The 16556-nt window shown below is 49.7% G+C and overlaps 1 protein-coding gene across 7 annotated transcripts; it reads right to left on the bottom strand.

Annotated features, from left to right (window-relative positions):
• Window positions 1-64: 64 nt before the first annotated feature.
• LOC132471258 (protein polybromo-1-like) lies at window positions 65-16153 on the bottom strand. 7 transcript variants are annotated; one of them, XM_060070407.1, is made up of 29 exons: window positions 16025-16153; window positions 15546-15720; window positions 15324-15421; window positions 14969-15116; window positions 14718-14861; window positions 14145-14261; window positions 13940-14008; window positions 13677-13775; window positions 13435-13520; window positions 13025-13340; window positions 12761-12898; window positions 12584-12669; window positions 11998-12277; window positions 11791-11896; window positions 10709-11348; window positions 10096-10307; window positions 9541-9726; window positions 9271-9428; window positions 8564-8812; window positions 8253-8398; window positions 7979-8136; window positions 6631-6814; window positions 5134-5341; window positions 4496-4697; window positions 3961-4029; window positions 3266-3424; window positions 2836-2903; window positions 677-869; window positions 65-565 (listed from the first exon to the last, which is right to left on the bottom strand). In XM_060070407.1, exons 2-29 carry the CDS (start codon window positions 15678-15680, stop codon window positions 402-404), a joined length of 4818 nt encoding a protein of 1605 aa, XP_059926390.1. In that variant the 5' UTR covers window positions 15681-15720; window positions 16025-16153; the 3' UTR covers window positions 65-401. The 7 variants fall into 7 exon arrangements, with proteins under 7 accessions (XP_059926390.1, XP_059926396.1, XP_059926391.1 ...); XM_060070413.1 differs by having other exon boundaries at window positions 3877-4029; window positions 4496-4694; XM_060070408.1 differs by having other exon boundaries at window positions 4496-4694.
• Between the last annotated feature and the right edge of the window lie 403 nt (window positions 16154-16556).

Here is a 16556-nt window from a genome sequence, read left to right as displayed (position 1 = left end):
ACAAAAGGAAGTGCATCCGACATATAGACCACTACACCCAATAAAGCGACAAACTCACTCAATATGTACAGCACGAACAATTTTATTTTGTCAGTGCCCATAAGCCAAAACATAATTTGAAGACAAATTCTCCCAAGGTTTAAAAAATAATTGAAAAAAAGCACACACACACACACACACACACACACACACACACACACACACACACACACACACACACACACACACACACACATACAAACTACCGGTACATCAAGCTTATCCTGCTAATAAATATAAAAATCCATGATTGAACAATTCTTTGTAAAATATTGCCTCTATGGTCTATTATTACTGGTGCTAGAGTTTGTGTCGTGATAAGAACAGTGAGGAAGCAGGTTTTACAAGTGGTCCCAGTGAATCTACAGGTTGTACGCCTGGCGGATGTTCAGCGAGTCTCTCAGCATGAGCTCCCTGAGACGCCACAGCGCGTCCGCCATGGTGCGGTGGGCGCCTTTGCTCTTCAGCCAGTGGCTGGGCAGATGGCTCTCCTGCTCTTTGGTCAGGTGGGCGTCCCGTCTTTGGGCTGTTGGGGCGAAGCGAAACACACAAATTCAGATGCAAATACTATTCTCAGCGCAAGCACGGGAGGTACCAATGAAGTGAGCAGGAGGGGGGGGGGGGGGGGGTAGCGCACCTTTGAGGGTCTGGTCCCACTTGCTCACAGTGCCGCTGTCTGAGTTCAGCCCCTCGATGTACTTGAGGTAGGCTTCAGAGTGAAGGACCCTCTGGGTCTTGGGTGGGGGGGCTACGAACAGGGGGCTGGCCGGCTGGCCAGGCTGTCCGGGGTATGGGGGCGGAGCCTGAGGACCAGGGCTGTACATACCAGGCTGAAAACAACAACAACAACAACAACAACGGTCATGTATGTTATAAGCATCCATAATAACATTATTAAATACATTTGTGCATTTGTACATTAGTGACTTAATGCGGTTTAAGCTAGACTTCTTTCAACACATATCGGACAAACGGTTATTGTTCGGAATGAGGGGTAGGGTTACATGTTTTTCCAACATAAACCAGTGTTCTAGGAAATCTCTTCGAAATCCTTCCGCTCGTTGGCGAGATGGTGGCGAACAGTGCACAAGCAATTAAAAACCACAAATGTATTTTCTTAGTTTTTAATGATTATTAAAATAAAATTAGTTAAAATAATAACCATAATTTTACCTTAGTTTGATGTTGTTTCAATGTATTATAGACCATTTCCTTTCTATGTAGAACATACATAGCACAACAAAAGATCGCTAGTATACCGAATGCATTTCCCCCCTTTGATTGGACAATTAAACACCCAGACACCTACACCATTGAACACATGGATATGCCAGCTGATGTCAAATAAACACACCATAAATGTTTCCATAGTTTTCATTGATTCCTAATAATAATAATTAAAGCTGAAAGCAGCATTTTACAGGTGCCAAGCCTAAAGCCGACCAATAAGACCCCTAACAGACCATTAAGACCCTTACGAAGACCATTAAGACCTTTATTGTTTGCATACGCTTAACAACACTGGAATAGCCTCAGCTTGGTATGGTGATGGGCAAACAAATTTTCATGAGTGAAGTCTTTAAAGTTTTCATTTGATTACTTTAGCGCCCCCTATCGTCTTATTTTGATGAACTTTAGCCTGGTTAACGTTGACCTATGCTTCTTTAAATACACCTAGTTTGGTGATGATTGACTCATGTTAACCCCGGCATTAGTCACCTATCATGGATTGGGCTAATTTGGACGTCCAGACGCCATTTTCTTACAGGTTCTTGGACTAATGTCTACAGGATTTCATTTTAGGATTTCAAAACATGTCCGTCCAAAGTCTGCATTTTCAGTTAATTGATATAGCTCCACCTATCACCCGATCTGGGTACAATTTTGAGAGGTTGCATTTTCAGTTCATTGTTTTACCACTCCCTATAGCCCGATATGGATGAAATTTGAAGGGGTTCATCTTGACCCATATGCCTTTGACTTGACTTAATTGTACTTAAACCGTTGGAGCTTTGGTCCCCAACATCCACTAATTTGGTCCCGCTCAAATCAAACATTCCGTCTATGAACTTAGGTGATTTTAGTCATAGGCCACACCCATTTCGATGCCACGCCCTAATTGGAAATATGTCGAGTCTATCTTGTTCAGAATTTGATTTTGAACAACTTTTGTATTGGATTCAAGATCATACCAGTCCATTTTAATGTTGGTATAAGCATTTAAGTCTTTACGTGTTTTAAACTACACCCTTTTTAGAAGTCAATGTCTCCTGGGTGCCTCAATCTTTATTGTACAGACTTCGCTTTATGTCAGAATGAAGACATTGGTCCATTGATGATATGTGCTAAAGGATCTTTGTCTATGTCTAAAAACCTAGGATCCTTAGGGAATTGAGTGTTTTTAACAAAGTTCAAGATATTCATAAATGTTTCCAAATAAAGTCATAGGTTCTTGAGGCATATTTGTTCAGCATGAGGATATGCATGTGTTAACAAAGTTTCATGACTTTTCGTCAAAAGCGGTTATGAGATGTTTGTTCAAAGTTTGCATTTCTGGACTGTTGCTATAGCGTCACCTTTGGGCCAATCAGTGTAATATTTGCTCTCTGTCAATATTGAGTCAGCCTCTACAGCTGCAGTAAGCTTCATAAAAAGCGTGCGAGCGGTTTAGGCTGTGTAAGTCAAACGTGGCGGAATAATAATAATAAAACTAACAATTACAATAGGTTGCCGTCGCACTTTGTGCTTGGCACCCTATTAATGATATAACCCTGTGTATTGTGTGTGGAAGTGTACCTGCTGCATGTAGTGGGTCCCAGGGTTAGGGCTCCCTGCCATGCTGTTCATCCCTGGAGCCATCATACCTGTACAAAACATCAATCCAGATCCTCATCGTTAGCCCGTACCTCGCGCTACCCAGACCATGACAGAAAGGCACTACAAAATGTGAGTGTTAACACAAGGCACAGCGTGAGAGAGAGACGCGTGAGTGGTTGAAAACTCTTGACGTGCATACTACCAGGTCCTCTGCTCTGTGAATGAAGCCTGAGGGGCGGTTTAATGTGGAATGACGAGGGATGAGAGGGTGAGAGGGGGAGTGTGTTGGGCGTAAAGGCCTGGACGACCCAGGAGTAGAGCACGGCAGACCAGGTCAACCCCTCCAGCCAGGAGAGAGATTCAACCGAGGAGGGGAGGGGGTACTGAGCTGCATGTCGGGGCTCCTTACCCGGGTGGGGCATGCCGGGATAGTGCATGCCTTGCTGGAGATGATGGGCGGCCATCGGCGGGCCCCCTAGGTGAAGCGGCGGCATGGGGGCCACGCTCAACAGGCCCTCGTGGGGGCCCTGCATGGGCATGTACGGCGGGCCGTAAGCTCCCATCATGCCTTCGGAGGAGGGGGGAGGGGGGGGGGGGGAGATGAGGGATGAGGAGAGGACAACAACAAACATAGCCATGCATAAGTGACATGCGTGTGGAACGTAGGAGGACATGCTAACATGCGGCGGTAAGGGCGCTCGGCAGAACGTGGGCGGAGGGGTTAGTGGGCGGGGCGCCCGGGCGGAGGTGAGCCAACCCTCGCACGCGACCCGCTCTCTCCGGGGAGACGTCATGCGTCTGATGTCATGCCGCGTCGACGCGTGGAGCGCGCGCTGCTCGTGTTGGAACCATAAGAAGCTAGAGTGTGAGCTCCACGAAGCGGCGTGGACACAGAGAGCTACACGACGGACTATTAGGAGGGGTCGGCTTGGGGGTCGTGGTTGTTTGGTTGTTAACACAGTCCAGGCTCATGACCCAGCGGCAGCACTCTGGCGGGGGGACTCTCGTGCGCGGGTTTACCTGACACGGGCGGCATGGTCTGGTTTATCATTCCCATAGTGCTGGGCGAGGGCACCACCCCCACCAGTGCCCCTACTGGGGTACCTGCTCTAGGGGAAGCCTGCTGCCGGGCCCTCTCTCGCTCCTGCTGCTCCACCACCTTGGCGGCCCGCTCTGAACACACACACACACACACACACACACACACACACACACACACACACACACACACACACACACACACACACACACACACACACACACACACACACACACACACACACACACACACACACACACACACACACACACAATGTTGACTTCAATAGGTCTTTAAATCCACACAACACAATTCAGATTTGGACCACGGCCAACAGATTTCCAGTCTAATGGGCGGTTGTTGGCAACCCACCACTCCCATTAAGACCATGGCAGCGCACTGGCGCAGCAACATCAACTGTAATACAAATTCTAATAGAATAAATATCTAACATCACCACTAAATAATTTAAATATAGGGTGGAATAAAATACATCGGATGATCAATTATTGCTATAATACTTCAAACACTAATCTGGCAACCGCTTGTCAAACACATTATTGAGGGTGGTTGCCATGCTTTCGCCCTCCCCCTCCTCACCCTCATATTCAGCCTTCTTGGTGGCCTCCAGGTTCCTCCACTCGGTGCCCACCAGCCGGCTCAGCTCCCCGAAGGAGAAGTCCGGGTGCCGGGCCTTGATGACGGCCCGCATCTCGCTGCTGAACAGGATGTAGCCGCTCATGTTGATCTTCCTCTTGGAGCCCTCCTTCTTGGACATGCCCTTTATCTTAGGAGTGGACTGCTATGCAAAACAAAGCAAAGCACACGGTTGGGTCAAGGCCTTCCCGCAGTGGAGTAGAAGGTGTGTATGTCAGTTAAGGTTCCCCAGTGGCCCCCTTTTGACCAACTGATTTACCCATGATACATCTGTGGGAATACTACCCAGTGGACCACCCAAAGAAATACAATCGTAATTATACAGCCAATACATTCCTTCCCATGTTCAGACAGGTTCTCAGTGACATTCATTCATTTTCATATCACGTAGTTTACAATGTCTGGGTTCTTTTATAAAATATTACTTTTATAAAACATTCGCAAAACTCGATTAAAGTATTGAACATGAATATGTCCCGGCCACAGAGAAATGGAAGGCGGCCATTCAACTGGCGCCCTCAATGCGCCACGGACGTTGGCGTCGTCCCTCTCTCTCTACGGTCTATGTTGCAGGACCAGACCTGGGAGGGCGTGTACACGGTGGCGTCCAGGTCGACCGTCACGGGGGTCTGCATCAGGGGCATGGAGGGCGTGGCCGGGGCCTCGTCGTCGTCGTCCAGGTCCTCCAGGTCCTCGTCCCCGTCCTCCACGTCGGCCAGCTTCAGCTCCAGCTCCTCGATCTTCTTGTTCAGCAGCGGAGACGCCTCCTTCTGGGGCACCACCAGCTTCCTGAGGACCGCCGGGAGAGGGTGAGTGAGTGAGGCAGTGAGTGAGGGAGGGAGTGAGTGAGGCAGTGAGTGAGTGAGTGAGGCAGTGAGTGAGTGAGTGGGTGAGTGAGGCAGTGGGTGAGTGAGGCAGTGGGTGAGTGAGGCAGTGGGTGAGTGAGGCAGTGGGTGAGTGAGGCAGTGGGTGAGTGAGGCAGTGGGTGAGTGAGGCAGTGGGTGAGTGAGGCAGTGGGTGAGTGAGGCAGTGGGTGAGTGAGTGAGTGAGTGTCTGTGGGTTGCTGAGTGTGTCGTGGGGGAGTGTGTCGGTCGGTGGGTGAGTGAGTGAGGGAGTGTGTCGGGGGGTGAGGGAGTGAGGGAGTGTGTCGTGGGTGAGGGAGTGTGTCGGGGGGTGAGGGAGTGAGGGAGTGTGTCGGGGGGTGAGGGAGTGAGGGAGTGTGTCGTGGGTGAGGGAGTGTGTCGGGGGGTGAGGGAGTGTGTCGGGGGGTGAGGGAGTGAGGGAGTGTGTCGGGGGGTGAGTGAGTGAGGGAGTGTGCCGGGGGGTGAGGGAGTGTGTCGGGGGGTGAGTGAGTGAGGGAGTGTGCCGGGGGGTGAGGGAGTGTGTCGGGGGGTGAGGGAGTGTGTCGGGGGGTGAGGGAGTGTGTCGGGGGGTGAGGGAGTGTGTCGGGGGGTGAGTGAGTGAGGGAGTGTGTCGGGGGGTGAGGGAGTGAGGGAGTGTGTCGGGGGGTGAGGGAGTGTGTCGGGGGGTGAGGGAGTGTGTCAGTGGGTGAGGGAGTGTGTCAGTGGGTGAGGGAGTGTGTCGGGGGGTGAGGGAGTGTGTCAGTGGGTGAGGGAGTGTGTCAGTGGGTGAGGGAGTGTGTCAGTGGGTGAGGGAGTGAGGGAGTGTGTCGGGGGGTGAGGGTGAGCGAGCGAGTTTGTGTGCGAGTGTTAGGGTGGGCGACTGAGTGAGTGATTGAGTAGTAGAGTGTGTCATTGGTGAGTGAGCGGGTGAATGAGTGATTGCGTCGGTGAGTGAGTGAGTGTGTCGGTTTGAGAGTGGCCGAGTGTTTCGTTGGTGAGTGTGTTGTGGGTGAGTGAGAGGGTGAATGAGTGATTGAGAATGGGTGGGTGTATACAGTGCATAGGAGCTGCAGAGAATTAGGCCCAATCCCATTTCTACCCCTTACCCCTTCCCCTTCCCCCTCCCCCTTGTTTTGAAGGGGTAAGGGGAAGGGGTGAGGGGTAGAAATGGGATTGGGCCTTAGGGCGGCCCTAGCCGGTGCATAAACCCCGCAGCGATCCGCGTGCCAGACGGACCTGAAGTAGTAGGTCTCGTCCTCCACCACCTTGGCCGAGAGAGAGAAGCGCTTCAGGCCCTTGAACTTCTTGATCTGCTTCTCCGTCTCGATGTAGCGGCTCTCGCACAGCAGCACGTCGTCCTCGGGCACCTCGGTGGGCCGGCAGGACAGGTAATCCTTGAAGGAGGCCACCAGGCATTTGCCTGGGGAGACGGTGTGGAGCGCAAAACAAGGTCAAGTCACGCAGCCGGTTCAACGGAATGAAGTGCAATACAAAGAAATCACTTGTCAAACACAATTTATGTTTTTACTTAAATGACTACTTTACTAATTAATAATGTGTTAAGTGGTTGATTAATTAAACCGACACACTTCCCACAGGCTCCTCTTCTGTTGATTATTTTATGAGGTATGCAGCCAAAATAAATTCTCATAGAATAATTAGCAAATTACATTTTCCAATGTAATTTTGAATTTAATTCAGACGATTAAAGGGTTGATATTATGCCATCAGGTTTGAGTAATGGCTTGTCCCACTCAGACCTGATGGCATAATATCAACCCTTTAATCATCACAATGAAATTCTAAATTACATTGGAACTAGGGCTGTCAAATTAACACTTTAATTTCGATTAATTAATCACAGAAAAAAGAACGCGTAAAAAAAATTAACACAGATTAATCGCGCTTCTATAGTGCATCATTTGCGTTAGCACAGAATGGAGGCAGACGAGAAGACGCTGCTCGGCCCTATTATAAACAACTCCCAGACGGAACTGTAGATAGGAACACTGTTATCTGCAATCTCTGTAGTAAGGAATTTTCCTATCAACGGAATTCATCGACCCTTAAATATCACCTCAACACAAAACATTTGGTAGCAAGCTCGCAGGTATGAGCTGCCACAGCCCCTGAAGCTGGCACTAGCAGCCAGCCTCGTCAAGCCACACTCGACCAGGCGTTCAAGTGAGATGGAAAACGTTATTAATTTGATCATAAAATGCACCGTATGTTAATGAAAGACATGTTTTAAATAAAAAAGCTTAAAGTCTATTATGTCTATTATTCATTGAATCACTCATCTGCCGTAATTTACTTGAATTAAATTATTTTGAAATACTTTCGCGGAAAAATGTAAGTATGCGGTTAATTTAGATTAATTAATCACAGAGCCTGTAATTAATTAGATTACTCTTTTTAGTCGCTTGACAGCCCTAATTGGAAGATGTAATTTTTCTAATTATTATACAAGATTTTTGTTTAGCAGCATATTCACAAGAGAAACAACGTGACAACAGAAGAGGAACCTGTCTGTCTGTCTGTCTGTCTGTCTGTCTGTCTGTCTGTCTGTCTGTCTCTGTCGTACCCAGGACGCAGGTCATGGGCAGGGTCTCCTCCAGGTTGCTGAGGAACACCTCCTTCTTGTAGAACATCTTGGTGGGCTCGTGGGCCGTCTCCTCCGGGTGGATGAAGATGGGCCCGAAGAAGAAGGTGGCTCCGTTCTGCACCCACAGCTTCTCGATCCTGCAAGGCGGGAGCGAGCCGGTGAGCCTCATGCACCGATGGGCCTGTAGCCTCACAGGTACCGGGGTCTGACCGTCTGGTCGTAGGGGCGGGGGGGGGGGGGGTCCATCTCTCACCTGGCCACGCGGGGCTTGGACAGACCGTGGGACTGGATGTAGACACAGTCCCCCACCTTCAGCCACATGTTCTTGTAGCGCAGCTGGTCGTAGTACTGGCAGCCGGGCTCCGCCCCCGTCATCTCCACCGGGACGTCCTCCCGCTCCTAGAGACACACACACACACACACACACACGTTAGGATACAAATGGGCTGATATAACAGCTAACTGAATTATTCTCCTGATGTCTTCCTAATCTAATCCTCAGGGTGAGTCATGAACCGTAACCCCTCGTTCCTTCCCCCTCCTCCACCACCACCACCACCTCACCTTGTCCACGCAGCCTCCTTTGTCCGCGTCGGACACGTCCATCAGCGCCCTCTCCTGGGGAGGCTTGGCGAACATGGAGGCCACGCGCACCACGGGCAGGGGCGTGTCGCGCTGGGCCAGGCGCACCGAGGTCACCGGCATGGCCCACACCTTGATCTTCTTGAAGGTCTTGTTGCGCGCCGTGTAGCGGGACTCGCAGATGTACACGTCCTCGGCCCGGTAGCCCTCGGGGTGGAGCTTGAAGTAGTCCTGATGGGGGGGGAGAGGATCTGGGGGTCACTATTTATTCATTTAGGAGACGGTCTCTTTGAGGAGGAACGCGTGGCAAATTGAGACGAATGATCTTATGGCGTCTTTGGCCGTGGAGGCCTACAGAGGGTGTGGCCAACAGCAACGACACTATCCCGTCTCAGCCACTCCTTTCCCCCCCAAAAATCATGAACAAACGCCTATGGCTTCTCCGAACACGCTTGCGCTTGTGTGAATATCAATTATGGCACCCATTGCCCTCCTAACCATCCCTGGAAGGAGGGATCCCCCATTCTGCAATCCTTCTCACGATATCTTCCTTGCTAATTAATGGAGTATTTCCTCGCCCCTAGAGGGAGCCAGGGGGGTGTCATTTATAGATGGCCTGTTAAACCATTTGAGAATGTACCTGTGATTAAGGGCTATACAAATTAATTTGAAAAAATTTAAAATCGTACCTTGACAAACATGACCATACACTTGCCCCGGACTCTGCTGATGGGAACCTTGTTGTAGTAGTCGCTCTTGAACACCTCCTTCTCCAGGAACTTGCGCGTGGCCAGGTGGAAGGTCTCGCTGGGCCTGTAGAACCAGCAGCCGTACAGCCACTTCTCGCCTGGTTGCGCCCAGACACACAGAAAACCACGTAAGACAGCCACCCTCAAGGACTACCTGTCCACGCCGTCTGGCTGAGGGGAGGCGATGACTAGGACGGGCGCGGGGCTCACCGGCTTGGTCCGTCCACAGGCGCTCGATGCTGACGATGTGGGGCTTGTGGTTGGCCTCGGTGGGCGTCACGTACACAAAGTCGCCCACGCGGTACGTGCTGTTCTCGAAGCTGCAGTCCTGGCTGTAGGTGCGCTCCGGGCCCGACTGCCACGCCTCCGCCGGCAGCTCTCCGGATTTATCCGCGTCTGTGGTGGAGGAGATGGAGGGGGAAGGAGGGCCACTTAATATTAGCATATATATTTACCTTATCATATATGTAATCTGAACACTCAAACAAGCATGTTGGTGCTGGTTTAAATAAATGTATATAATATGATTTTGTCACCAGGTGACAAAATGTATAATGATAAACATCCAACAACACATACAGAAAAGTGGGCATGCCCTATAAAGGAGCCTGGAGAAGGTTTCTCCTACTTTATTAGGGACATTTTGTCCCCTCTCTTCTAACACGTGTCCGAAAGGAACAGTTCTCTATCAGAAATGCTACTAACCCGATAGGATTTATAAGCATCCTGTAAGAGAAGTAAGCGCTTGCATGAACCCAGCCGTACCTTTGCTCTCCTCTTCTCGCTTCTGTTTGTCATCCTCAAACTCCAGGGGAATCTTCTCTCGCTTCTCCTGGTCGATGTCGCTGTGCAGGTGTTTGGACGTGTAGTTCAGCGCCGGGGACATGAGGATCTCTCCGTTCTTGCACAGCTCGTCCCGGATCTTGACGAAGAACTGCTGCAGTTCCACCGCATCCTCGAAGGCCTCCGCGTCGGTCCTGCGGTCGAAAAAAATAATACCCGCTTCCTTAAGGATGGCTACATCTCCCTCTGCATTGGTGTTGTCATGCTTCGGTACCATGATGGAGACTGTTTGGTTGCAAGTGGCGCGCAAGTTTAAATGATCCGTCGCAGACCATGAAGATTAAAAACAAGGACCCAGTTAGAAGCTCCTCTTATAAAATACATGCTCTCCAATCCTATAGAGACCATGCACTCTGACCGGTGGTTTTGGAAACTGTTTTGTACTGCTCTCACTTAAATTGTAAATCGCTTTGGATTTCTAAAGAGTTGATTCAAGAAAATCTGGTTTGTAAGATAATCGTTCAACAGAGACTAACAGTGCTTGTATTCATTCAGAACCGGATGTAAATGCAAGCGTGGAAGTGCGTCTCCCTACCTGTGCAGCCGGCGGGCCTTCTCCAGCACCTCAAACATGTGCTCCTGGAAGACGTCCAGCCGGTGGTAGCGTCCGCGCTCCACGTTGGCCCGCACCACCTCGAAGTTCACCGCCGGCTTCTCGGGCGCCTCCGGGTCCACGGCGGGGATCTCGGCCAGGGAGTCGCTGTAGACGCGCCCCTCCTCGTCCTGGTGGCCCAGCACCGACACAAACAGGTTGCGGATCAGCTCGCGCACCAGGGGCACCAGCGGCGGGGCGCCCGAGTCCTCGGCGCCCTCCTGCTGCCGCCGGGTCTCCAGCAGCACGCGGTGCAGCACCAGGGCGTCGCGGTAGATCAGGGACTCGGGCTCGTTGTAGGTGCACGCGTTGTTGAACATGAGCGCAAACTCCTCCACCATGGCCTCCACGTCCTGGTAGCGGGCCGACAGCATGTGGCTGCGCAGGCGCTCCATGTCGATGGGCCTCTTGATGGTGGCGTAGTAGTCGGGCAGCTCGGCGCGCGACGGCAGCCGCAGGAAGATGGTGCTGAGGCGGCGGCCGCGGCGGTCCGTGAAGTTGCGCACGGCGTCGTAGAGCTCGGTGAGCCGCTGCTGCAGCGGGGTGAGGTACTTGGACTTCTTGGGGGAGACGCCCGACTTTCCTGCGCAGGGAAAGGGGGGGGGGGGGGGGGGGGGGGCGGTGATGGAGATGAGTGACGGCGTGACCATTAACGGGTGCCTGCCTGCTTACCTGCGCCTTTGACTGTCTTTGTTTTCTTTTACGCATTTTTTTATTTAGCTTCAGCTTTCTGTTAAATCTTATATACATTGCACTTTCTACAATGCATCTTTCTAACCCTTAATTTTTTTTTTTTACTTTATCACTTCATTGTAATTCGATGTGAAGCACTTTAAGCCTGCCTCGTGTATGAAAAGTGATAGATAAATAGATTTGCCGTGCACCTCATATGTATGCCTAGACTACCTCTGCTACTTTAGAGAAGAAGCTTCTTCTCGCCAACAGGCCTTGACACACGAATTTCCCTGCACTACAGAATGACACAATTGTTGACCTCAATGTTAAGCAAAAAGTGACGAACGTACTCAGCTTGAGCTTCGGCGAGCCCACTTCCTCCTCTTCGGGCGGATTTCCCATCTCCTTGCGCTTGTCTTTCAAAACCTTCTCCAGGACGTCTGAATCGTTGTAAACCTATGAATGGAATCACACACAAATAAGAAAAAAAGGTCAAATGTCTCCTTTTTTCCCCCCCTGCCGACTAAACCCGACAAAACCATGGCCGCCGTGCCCACCTGAGAGCCCTCCTCGTTGTAGTGGCGGGCGTTGCGGAACATGAGCTTCATGTCCACCAGCAGGGCGTCCTCGTTGGCGTAGCGCTCCGAGCGGATGTTGTGCTCGATGGTCTTCAGGTCCATGGGCTCCAGGATCACCTTGTAGTAGTCGGGGTAGTCCTTCTTGAAGGGCTTGACCATGAAGAGCTCGCACAGGCGCCGGCCCGTGCCCACCTCCTTGGCGTCGATCACGGCGCTGAACAGCGTCTTCATGCGGTTCTTCCGGATGTTCTTCTTATGGCTGGGACAGAGGGAGACGGGAGGATGTTACCGGGATCCAGGTTCTTAGGATTCTGTTGGTTAGTATCTCATTTTTCCGTTTCTAAATGTTGCTTCAAATGTCAGCCGTCTGCGGGTTGTCAGCTTGGTATTTAAATCCTCAATCCTCTTTTATATCTACTAGTTTTATCTTACAATAACAATATTCCCTAACCTGTACAATTGCAGTGAATGCCATTTTTGACAATACACAAAACCACAGCATTATTACTGCTATGTGTTTGGAGCCACTCTTCAGTTGAATATTAATTTCTGAAAGGCGGCGTACCTTTTCCTCTTGGTGCTCCCGGCGTCGGACGACAGGATGCTGTCCTCGTCCGCGTCGTCCCTCCTGAGGACGTCCCTCTTCTTCAACTGAAAGCACAAGCACAGGTCAAAGGTCGACATGGCACGACGACCCACGGACGGTAAGCATCCCACCGGAGTAGCTGGAGGAGGTAAGCACCTGGAGGATCTGCTGCAGCCTGAGGGCGCGCTTGTAGATGCCCGAGGTCGGCATGTTGTAGCGCTTGGCGTTCTCCAGCATCAGATTCAGGTCCGCCTCCATCTGCTCCACGCTCTCGTACTCGCCCTGCTTCATCTTCTCCCTGTGGAGAGAAGCGGTCGACTCGTTAATCCCCCGCCTAGACCCTGCGCGTACCGTAGATAGAAGAAGAAATTGCCGCACCCCGATGGCAAATCCACAGACACCCGTAGAGTGTCCCGGCACTTGCCTGATCTGCTGCAGGGCGATGGGGTTCTTGATCTGCTGGAAGTAGTCGGGGTACTCCCTGCGGGAGGGCAGCTGCATGAAGGGCTCCGAGAGCAGCTGGCCCTGGTTGTTGCGGCAGCGCCGCACCGCGTCGTACAGCTGGAAGACCGGGTGGCTCCCGTCCCCGCCGGAGCCCGGGCCCTCGCCCTCCAGGTCCGGGTCGTCGTAGCGCACGGGCGTGCCGGCGGCCACGGGTTCGTCCTCGCTCTCCGAGCCGTACTGCAGGGACACGCTGACACCCGAGTGACGGTCGCCTTGGGCCGACCTGCGGTTTCTTAATAGTGCAGAGAAGCAGCACACGCAACGCATGAGGACACGTCTCGGCGGAGACCGAAGGTCGTCGACTGTGTTCTCTGTGGGTAGGATACCTGATGCGAACGCTGGACTTTGTCGGCTCGGCGTGTTCGAGTTCCGTCTTCCGCTGCATGAAGACTTTTTTGATGGCGTTAGCATCCTAGGTGGAGAGAAGCAACATTAAAGGGATATGACGGGAGCTTGAAGAAGCCTTCTTTAAGCTTAGATCCTCCAACAGTTTAATCCAATGGTAAATATTTAAGAATGAAAAGTAAAAAAGGAGACTGAAACAAGAAAAAAACTAAACTGAATTTACCTTAAAGACCTGAGATCCGGGTTCATTGTACGTTTTGGCATTTTTTGCAAGTAGGTCAATGTCCTTGGCCATAGCGTTGATACTTTTATAGTATCCAATCTATGGAAGTGTAACATATTAGCAATAAAACATTTTAATGATCAGCCCTGCATTAACAGAGTTGACGTGCATCACTTCATGGACGTTGTTATTTCAGACAGGAGAAATCTGCAACCTTGGCAATACGTAAAAAACGTGACTGAGAATTAGAGCAACTCCGTTACCTGTATTCTCTGAGCAATCGCTCGCAGATCAATGGGCTCCTTTATAACTGCATAGTAGTCTGGATAATGCTGGTGAAAAAATAATGAAACATTAGTCAAGCACAGAACGATTCTCTAAACGAGAACGCGAGGGATTTAGAAAAAACAACTTAGAAAACTAGAGAAGACATTCCCATTTCCCACAGGGAAATGCTGAAGAGCTCACCACTTTGGAAGGAAGTTTCTGGAAGAGTTCACTGATGACTCGGCCTGCGGGGTCTGCGTGAGACACCACAGCCTCTAGGAGCTGCTCCAGAGACTCTTTCCGACAGGCCGTCGGGGTCTGGGAGAGAAACACGGAGATCATGTTCACTACTCCGAATAGATTGATCATTTAAGATGCAAAGAAGAGATGACACCATGATGTAAAACACTGTACCATACAATCTCACAAGATTATATGAATCACCTCATACGGTCAGGCTACATTACTTGGGAAACTATCAAGACGGCAGTATATTGTTGTTTTGGTTAATATAAACACAAACACATGAATAAAGATCTGCCAGACTGTATATGAAATACTAGAACCTGACCGATACTGGATTTTAAAGGGCGATGAGGATACCAATGTCACAGAATAAAAAATTACAGATAACGATTTATCGACTGATATCCAAAATATAGATATAAAACGTTTCTAACATTTTCATAACCGCAAACACAAACGCGGATACCAATAGTTATCTGTGATAGGCCGATATCGACCTATCACACCGTGGACTATGAGCCTCCCCACCTCGTCCTCGGTCGAGAGTCCTGTGTTGTCGAGCAGGTCGTCGTCATCGTCGTCGTCCCCATCTCCGGGCTGCACAAACTCGGTCCTGGTCTGGACGTAGACCATCCACAGCCTGCAGGCGGCCCGGTACTCCTCGCTGTCCGGCTTCACGGGCGAGAACACACAGGGAGAGTCGGTAGCCTTCCAGAACATAACGCCATGTTTATCTGCAGTGTTATTGTCTATTGGTTCAAAGCACAGCGTCATCCTACCTTGTAGTATGACTTGGCATTATTAAACAGGAGCTGGAAGTCGGCGGTGAGATGCTCCACTTCTTGGTAGTCCTCCAGTTTAAGTTTCTGTTGGATCTTTGCCATGTCGATAGGCTGGGAAACCGTCTCATAATAGTCTGGTTGATTCCTAAAACACGACAGGGCCAAATGAGCATCGTCCATGATCAACCTTCAATTAAATACAGAATTACAATTTTGTATAATGCTGAATATGAAGTTACAATTGGATGTATTTAAGGAAGTAAAAGGAGCCCATATAAGCAAGGCATAAATCGAATAAGCGGTTATTTAGTGCTGTGTGAGTGCGTCTCCGACCTATAGAATAAAAATGTACCTTCTCTTCGGAACCCGAAGGAAGAATTCACAAAGCTGCCTTCCTTGGTCATCCTTGTAGTCCCTGATGGTGTTAAACAGCTCGTTGCAAACAGAAATCTGGGTGGAAAAATCAAATAAAGTTAGCAACTCAAAAGATAAGAACCACTAGTATGTATTAAACAAAATGTCTAAACACATAGAATGAATGACGTGGAACAGAGAAGATATGTGGCTCATGTACCGGGTCGACGGTAGGGATATTGGAAGTCCTTCTTCTTTTTCTACCACTTCCAGGCGTGGAGGACGCATCATCCAAATCGCCCCCGCCGCTCACACTGCTGGATGGGGAGGTTGCCCGTCTCCTCTTGGAGCTCATTGAAACAGCTGACTGGTGTTCAACCCAGCTAACCTGCAGCCTACAAACCAGAGTGGCAATGAGGGATTTCTTCGAACATATGAGGATTAAACTATCGATTGAAAAAACACATGCATATCGTTTTTTTGATTATCATGATCCTTCCCTGGAAGTCTTAACTTAAATGCATCAATGGCAATGCTAACATTAGCATTATGATGGCTAGTGGAACAAAGAATGCACTAGCGTATAACGTTAGGGTATTTCCTTCTCTGCCTTATCACTTTTCTTGAATAAAAGCAACTTTATCTCATACATAGTTGTGGTAAATAAACACAATAATATAATTCTATAAAAATCGTTACCTGATATTCAGCAATATACGCTATATTTCCTTAGTCAGAATGCTAAACTTGCTAGCTAGCTTGATTTAAAAACTCCTGTCCGGAAGTTGTGATTCTGTTTTCGCTGAGGCAGCGAGCTGCCATCTAGGGATCACACTCTGCCATCTTCAGTGCAGAGTAGGTAGTGCAACTCAAAAAAAATTTGCTATAGAAATACTGTAATAAAATGCACGGTTATCGGACAGTGTTGGAGGAGGCTGACTTAATTGGGAATAAGTGTACAATAACCTCTTGTTCTCATTCGCAATTGAAACGTATCCAAAAAATGAAACAAGACATTTAAATACACTGACGTCATTGAATGACTGGGTGTCTTACAGTAAGATATTTAAATTGATCAAGTCATTACGTTTTTATATAGATGGATGGATGGATGAATGGATATATCCATTCTATAGATAGATAGATATATAGATAGATAGACAGACAGACAGACAGACAGACAGACAGACAGACAGACAGACAGACAGACAGACAGACAGACAGACAGACA

The sequence above is a fragment of the Gadus macrocephalus genome, chromosome 13 (genome assembly GCF_031168955.1).
Source record: "Gadus macrocephalus chromosome 13, ASM3116895v1".
In the NCBI taxonomy this organism is placed as follows: Eukaryota; Metazoa; Chordata; class Actinopteri; order Gadiformes; family Gadidae; genus Gadus; species Gadus macrocephalus.
The sequence above is the reverse complement of the archived record's forward strand: the minus strand, read 5'-3'. Positions and strand labels throughout refer to the sequence as shown.